Raw genomic sequence first — 7,907 nt, forward strand, 5'->3', positions numbered from 1 at the left:
TTCTCACCTCAATACAAAGTTAAAACCCTCTTATCTTAACAGTAGTCAAATCAAAACTCTTAAAAGCATTCCCATTTCATAAAGCATAAGTTCCTCTTTTTACTCAAATCTATCAAACACATCAGCTTTCACAGTGAGCTGCTGTTCTGACTTCTAAAGTTTCAACATTAAAGAATGTAAGAATAGACACTTGGTTAGTTCAAACTCATTCATTAGGTTATGGCATAATCTGATCCTAAATCACAGTTATATCACAATGTTCCCTTATTTAGCTGTTGTTCTGTCAGAGTCTCCCCTTTGTGGCTGATTCTGGGATCTCATATCTCCATGCTTCACAACAGTCTCCACAAATTCAACTCAGTGTATTGTCCTCCGACTTATTGCAGAGATGCTTGAAGGTAAACTCTTCATCAGTCACTCTAAATATTCATGTTGTCACACTTGAACTTTGTCAGAGTCCAGCTGTGACTTTGGTCTTGAAGTTTATTCTCAGTGGAACACAAAGCAGAGGATCCATTTTGTTCCTATCAAACACTTTCCTTCATGATGATAAATTTAGCAGTGAAGTGTTGGTCACATTAGTGGATGAGATTAGCATTAAATATATGTCCAGGTATGAAAATGTCCCACTACAAACATCCCACTATCCCAACAGATGAGTGGATTTGGTTCTATTCTGCTGCTGTCATCCTCATAATCTGATGCAGTGATAATTCCTAAAGAAATGACACCAAACTACATGACAAGTCTCCTCCAAAGCTACATTTATGTCTGCAAAGTGGGTCTGAAGATGACAAATATGCCCTTATTAAAAATATACATATATTTTCTGTGTTATATTTGGAGAAGAGTTTATAAACTGCAGAACTCTGTTTGAAACAGATCGGAGTATTTACTATTATTTCAGTTTTTGTGTTTCAAGTTGTCAAAGCTGCTCAGTTCTGAAAGTTCAATGGAAATACATTTCTTTCCATTTTTGTGACCAAGTATTTTATATTCAAAGTATTCTTGGTGTTCTGTGTGTATTATTGTGACATTCAGCTACATGTGGTTCAGAAAATATCACTGGTTGAGTTTTGCATCAATATTTTATTTGTTAATGTGAGTTCAGAGATGGAACTTTTCATGATGGCTTCAATTTTTCCTTTTCATATGTCTGCTCACCCACCATCAGAGACAGTTTTAAAAAAAATACTTTTTCAATATGAACAATCCTGACTTAATGACATGAGGAAAACAGTAAAAATTTCAGGTTTTTAACTTCAATAATTCCTGAGATATTGTTGTCCAAACAGCCTGAATTTTCAGTGTGCAGAAGAACCTGCAGAAACTGGATCGACGGTCCATCATCAAAACTAAAGCATTTTTCTCAGGAAAGATGGATCACCTACAATCTTTCAAACTTCCATATTTTATGCTTTAAAAAAACTTGTGTCAAATTAGAGATATTGGAGCAAAAATGTAACAAAACAATGGATGAGTTGGTATGGAATGAACCCACATTTTTTTATTTGATTTCGACATTTTATGTCATGATTCATGATAAATTGCTGATTTAAATTAACTGTATATTGAGTTATTAAGATGGTGTGTTATTTTCATGTCCATTATTTCTCATGTTATTAGTCAACTGATCATGAATATGAAAGAGTTGATAGATCTTAATGAAGGTCAGTGACTGACTGAAGCAATGAAGCAGAGAGAAGAATGTGAGTTTATCTGTTGATGTAGAAATATTTCCTGCAACACTTTGGAAACACGTGACAGTCTGGTACCTGTATGAGAAGAATGACAAGATGTGGATAAAAAGAGCTGCAGCTCAGTGACAACTATTCAGTCATGTTAATACCTCTTTATGGAAAAACAGAAACACAAGACAGGAAATGAAAAAACTGTGACATTTAAGGTGGTATTGGGTTTGTGAATATTTAAGAGTTTGAAGATGAAATCTGTAACCTGTAAAGCATCTGTTACTGCACTGATGAAACAGGAATCATTCCTCATGTGGAGTTGTATTTCTATGACTGAGATGAAATCATTAAAACATGTTTTCTCTTCATTTTACAGTGTTGAGAAGAAGTTATCTCTTGATGAAACAACCAGGATGTTTGTGAATCTGTTCTGTGCAGCAGCAGAGAGAGAACAGCAGACAGGAGAGAAGATACTGGAGCAGTTATCATCAGTGTGCAGATATGAAGGATTTCCTTTATATTACATGTATTATGATGATAAAGATTTTCAATATCAGACTGGTTTCCTGCTGGATCTGTTCTCCCTTGTGAAGGACTATGAGACTAAAACAGGTCTGAGAGTCCTTCCATCATTACAGTCAGTTTTCCAGTCAGCTCCTGCATTCTGGTTCATAAACCTCTCAGAGAGAAAGACCTCCATCCTCCTGGAAGTGCTGAAACTCCAATCAGAGAAGAAACCAGTGGAGCTGACAGGCTGGTCACATGAAGAGAGTGAAGTGAGGAGTTCCTGCAGTGTCTGCCTTATATCTCACAGCTCAGGTAAGTCAAATACTGAATATGTTAAATTATACTGTATAGATTTTCAAGAATTTTGTCTCTAAATGCAGCTCATATTAATAATGTTCTTGAAAAGAGTGAATTATTCATTTACAGACTGATATAATGTAGATCCAGATGTTCCTCTGTGTTTGATTTAGCGTGACGTCATAACAGCTGAAATCACAATCAGACTGTTGTCATCACTCTGTCTGTGTGTTCATCCCTGATCCATAAGATGATGTGTCATAATGTAGAGTTATTTCTTTGCTGTGTTCCAGCTGTGTTCCAGGCTTCTTCCAGAGTGTGTGTTCATCCATCTCTGTCAGATCCAGACAGGAGGTCCAGCAGCTGGTGTCTCTGCTGCAGCTCCTGGACTTCAAGCTGCTGTTAACAGGAAAGTTATCCAGGACGACCTGCTGCTCTGTGGGGAGAGTTCTTCAACTTTGTGGCTCTAGGGTGGATCTCAGCCTCACAGCTAAGAATATGTCTGTCAGAAGAACCTCCCTGTTCTTCAGAAAACCAACACAACTACACAGTCTGAGGTGATCATTTCAACACTTCCTGTCTCTTCTTGTCTTTCACTGACTTTTACCTTCTTCCAGTTTAAATCTTTAGTCACTGATGGCTGCTCTTTGGTTTTTCTCTTTGGTTTTCAGGCTTTCCAATGCCATGGTCTTGCTCCTGTTTCGGTGGGTCAGAAGAAGTAAACTGATGTGTCCTTTGACTGTTGAAGAGCTTTGTCTTAAGGCTCAGAAAGATCAAGCATCAGAGAGAAAGTTGTTGAAGGTTGTCAGTAGTTTATGTTCCCTGCTGAGATCCTGTTCAGTCAGACAGTTGGTCCTCACTGAGTCCTGCATCCCTGCTCAGTGTCTCATTCCACTGCTGCTTCTCCATGGTCCTCCAACCATCAAGTAAAGTATCCTTCCTCAACCTTCTGAACCAAACAAAGCATAGAATACTTATAGATAGACTCATTATTTTGTCTTTCTGAAACCTGCAGACTGAGTGAAGATCATGTCCAGCAGCTGCTGGTCCTGGTCCATGAAGTCCAGGACCAGGTCTTGACATTGTCTTTGTTGAATGTGGTTTCTGGAGACCTGACCTCCTGCAGCCTGAACTGGGAGGCTTCTTCACTATCTGCTGCAGCAGTGTCCAGCTCAGACCATCACTGTGAACATGAGGAAGAACCGCTCTTTACAGGAGAGCGCCGCTTCGTCTGCTTCCCTTTCTGGGCAGGATTGTGATTAAAGGTGATCAGTTTTGGATTTCTGACTTCTTACCAGGATCACAGTTGGTCTTCTTTAATGAATTCTCTGTTTACTGATGTGACTCATCTTTCATCAGCATTTTCTGAGCTCTTTAAACAAAGTGTCCTTGTAAATGCTGTGGATGCTTTCAGGCCCACTCCCAGCTTGGTGATGACTTCCATCAGAGAGCTGTACAGAGCTCACGCCAGTCACATGGTCCCCAGTTTATTTTCTGGAGATTATTAGCTTTCCTCGGGTCTGGAGAGTCAGCAGCTGCTGCTTTCAACTCAAGTCTTATAAAAGGACTGGATAATGGAGAATTTTCTTGTACAGTCTTTCCTCATTATATGCATTTGTTTTTATGCACCATGTGCAGTCGACGCACTTTCTTGACCAAGGGCTACATGGCCAAACATCACCTTGTGGGTGAAATGATGAAATCTTAAACATCATGTATTCCTGGTTGGGAAAGGCACGAATGGGCCCTTAACACGTTTTTAGTAGTTTTGTTATTTTTAGACACCAAATAGTAAACTCTGTGTTCTGCCTTGCTTCAGCTGCTGTTACTCCAAATGTATCCTCAGGCAATAACGCATTAAACATAGATATTTTCTGAAACACTTAATATTTTATGCCATTATTCATCTGTAGGTTTGTCTAGTAAGTTATATTAAACTTAATTTCAAACAGCAGCCTGGATCACTGTTTATGTCAGAATGACGCCCAAATGACTAATTATTCAATATTTGTATCTACACAGGCCTCATGTCGCCACTGCTTTTTCTAAAGGAATCCAGTGGCAGTCTGCATAATAATTCTGTTTCCAGAAAATAGACCACAGTTTTCTTTTTTTTCAAAAGTTGAACTGACAGCAGATCTCAATGTAACAGACCAACAGCGTCTTGGCTGTCAACTACCAGGCTTCATGTTTTGAGGTGATGGATGAGGCCATGCAGCTGAATTGGATCGGTTTTATTTTGAAACTACAATGGATAATTTAAACAGTTTTTTCTAGGTGTCTGAAGGCTTGTGCTGAATCCCACTGTTAACAAGCTTTCACTCTCCCAAAGAGAAAATATCTGCTTTCTTATCCTCACAGTTTTTGCGTCATTGTCATTATAAACACACATTAGAGTTTCATAGTGATGTTTTTAAGTGATGTTTACTGGTCAACTGCTGTCCAACCGTGACCTTCAGCACATATTGGTAGGGTTTGCAGCCAAGTGTGAAATAGCTGGGATGAGAGTCAGCCCCTGAAGTCGGAGGCCATGGTCCGCTCTGCTGAAAAACTGGGGAGATTTCTTCCTCTTCAGTTGGTGCCTGCCGAAAGAGTTTAAGGCATCTTGGAATTGTGTTCATGAGAGACAGGAAAATGGAGTGGGAGAATATGGACGCGGGATTGTACAGACATTGTGGTGAAAAGGGAGCTAAGCTGGACATGAAAACACTTGATTTAGTAGCTCCAACTCTCAGCCTATAGTTCCAAGTCTTGGTAAGTAATTGAAAGAATGAAAAGATCACGGAAACAAGCTGAAATATGTGATTAGAGAAAAGGTGAGGATCTCAAACTTGAAGAAGCTGCTGCTAATTCACATCAAAGGAGTCAGCTTGTGGTATATCAAGTACGCTTATAGGAATGCTTCTATGCGTCTTTCCTTTAGAGAGTTTCTGGGCACTTCAACTGGAAGTAAACCTCATGGTATGATTCAAAACTTGCTGAGAGAATCTTTATCTCATCTGGCCTGGAAACACATTGTGATCATAACAGAAGAAACTTGGAAAAACACTGTTGTTTAGGGAAAGCAGTCTAGAGACCCGTTACCTCCAAACCAAATTGATGCGAGGTTATTATAGTGAGATCGACCCAGTCAGAAAAGGTTGACTTAAGCTCACTCAGTTGGAACTGCAACCTCAGATAGACCATATCATGCGAACCACTTTCCCAGATACCGGTGAAGGTTGGAGATGTTGTTGTCTTGGTTCAGCTTTTGATTTTAACCTACTTCTTGTGAAGGCTCTTCATTGTCAGAAGCAGAACAATGATCACATTCAACCATTTGACTGTGCTCACTTTCTGTTGTTTGGGTTAAAACATGTCTGACAACTCTCGTGACATTGCTTTGTGCATTAGTTGAATACAGATGTCAAAATGAAAGTAATGACTTAAAATGTTGTCTAAATCTTCCTGATTCAATCATCTAATAGTTGCATGTGCAGATGGAATTTGGATACCATGCTGAATAATAATGTACGCTAAGTTCAGGGTCAACCAGTGCATTTTCATGTTTTTCCATGAAACTCCCGCACTTTTAACAAGAATTGCCAAGAGTTTTCTAATCATTTAATTAGCCTTTAAACGACTAGCTTAACACAATGTTCCATTAGACCACAGGAGTGTGGTTTCTGGAAAATAGGGAGCTCTGAAACCCTATGTCCGATATTCATTAAAAATTCACCGTTTCCTGTTAGAATAGTCAGGTTTAAGTACATTAACAATGTTTAGAGTGATTTTCTGATTATTTCATATTATCTTGATTTTAAAAGAAAATATTTTTTTTCTTTCAAAATAAGGACATTTCTAATACCAAAACTTATGAATGTATTAATTATTATTTGAGTGTATGTAAGAACACTGTAGGAGCAGTAAGGTCGATAGGAGACCATAATCAAAAAGTTCCAAAGATGGGTCTGTAAAAATCCGAACGGCATTTCAATTTAAAGTAGACTACTTGTGCAATTATGCTGGCCTCATACACTTCTGCAATGCTTGTATTTGCTCCTAGGAAGTTGCAATATGCTAACTTGGTAAGGCACTAATTGCCTACAAGCACTGAAATTTGAATTGTCAAGATGGTGACCTCTCGGCTTTTGAATGGCACTAATTTTGTGCTAGAGGCAAGAAGTCAAATCTAGCAAGTAGGGCAGAATTCCTGATGCACAACAACGGAGATCGTTAAGAAAATGCCCTTGTAACTACCCAAACTAGGGTCAAGCTGGTTGTAGAAAAGCAACGCATTGTCCAATTAAGGTAAAGCAATTTTAATTGCTCAGTGAAAAATTTAACATAAAAGTCATCAACAACAGAAACAAATGGTGTGTTGCTAAATCAACACAAAGATAAATGAAACCAAAACAGACAAACAACCTACAGAGTTTTTAAACTCGCTAAAACAAAACCAAAACCCACTCCTTTATCCAAGACTTAAGCAAGTAGCAACATCACACCAATTACAAATGTGTCATACTTAAGTAAAATAAAACTGGTGCCTCAACAACATACATTCATTAACAGACAGAACATGCAAGACTCCAAGTCCACAGTAGCTTCTCACCAATATTAGCAGGCTTGCTAACAGGAGCCATCGGCCTTCACCAAGAACTAGGTTCTGGGTAGCTACTACGGAACCTACAGATCACCACAAGACACAATGACTCAAGAAGCACGCAGGGCGAACTGGGTCACACTAATTCCAGAAATTTCAAACGGAGTTTCATTGCAAGATTTGTCTTCTCCAGTGTAATGATGGTTGCCAACTGGTTGCTGAGGTGGAGGGAATGGGTGGTGACCCAGTCAGACAGTTGGGAGGTTGGGGAAAAGGGAAAAAAAAAAAGGCCCTGGGAAAAGTGGGGCAAGGTCTTCAACTCCAAGACTCATTAGCTGAGATGACTGGGCAGCTGGGGTTCTGGAGAGGCTCTCAAACCCACCACAGCTGTCTAGCACATGCATCTCTCCATACAAAAGGCCAAAGAAATCCACCCCAGAACAAGATTGGCATACATTCACTTGTGGCTGTGACACCTGCCTACCAATACACCATCATCTGGTTTGGAAATTGCAGATCCTGCAAAAAATTGCTGTTTCATCTCTTGATTGGTGCGCAGACTCACCTCCACTACATAAACATGCATAACACAAGTGCTGCTGTTTATCTGTGGTATCCATAACAACCCGACTTTAAAATTATTTGGTCTCGATCTCGTTGGCATCTTGGCATCAGCATCAACATAAATCAACCTGATGAGCAGTTTTACAAATATGCTTTGGTCTGACGGTGCACATTATGAACCAAACACGCAGCTCAAAGCTTCCATTAAAACCAATTTTATCAAAGGGTTTTTTAAATGAAATTCGAGACTCTGAGAGCGAAAC

The 7,907-nt window shown here is 39.3% G+C and overlaps 1 protein-coding gene across 7 annotated transcripts in view; it reads left to right on the plus strand.

Moving 5' to 3' along the window:
• The window catches only part of LOC127531852 (uncharacterized), a 33,869-nt gene extending 30,216 nt beyond the window's left edge, over positions 1–3,653 (plus strand). For all 7 annotated transcript variants that reach the window (XM_051942060.1, XM_051942062.1, XM_051942059.1 and 4 more), the window contains 4 exons: positions 2,068–2,510; positions 2,789–3,052; positions 3,167–3,421; positions 3,511–3,653. In XM_051942060.1, the coding sequence (XP_051798020.1) occupies positions 2,068–2,510; positions 2,789–2,901 (556 nt within the window). In that variant the 3' untranslated portion in view covers positions 2,902–3,052; positions 3,167–3,421; positions 3,511–3,653. The remainder of the gene's footprint in view (positions 1–2,067; positions 2,511–2,788; positions 3,053–3,166; positions 3,422–3,510) is intronic.
• Positions 3,654–7,907: the final 4,254 nt, after the last annotated feature.

This window comes from Acanthochromis polyacanthus, chromosome 22 (genome assembly GCF_021347895.1).
Source record: "Acanthochromis polyacanthus isolate Apoly-LR-REF ecotype Palm Island chromosome 22, KAUST_Apoly_ChrSc, whole genome shotgun sequence".
NCBI lineage: Eukaryota > Metazoa > Chordata > Actinopteri > Pomacentridae > Acanthochromis > Acanthochromis polyacanthus.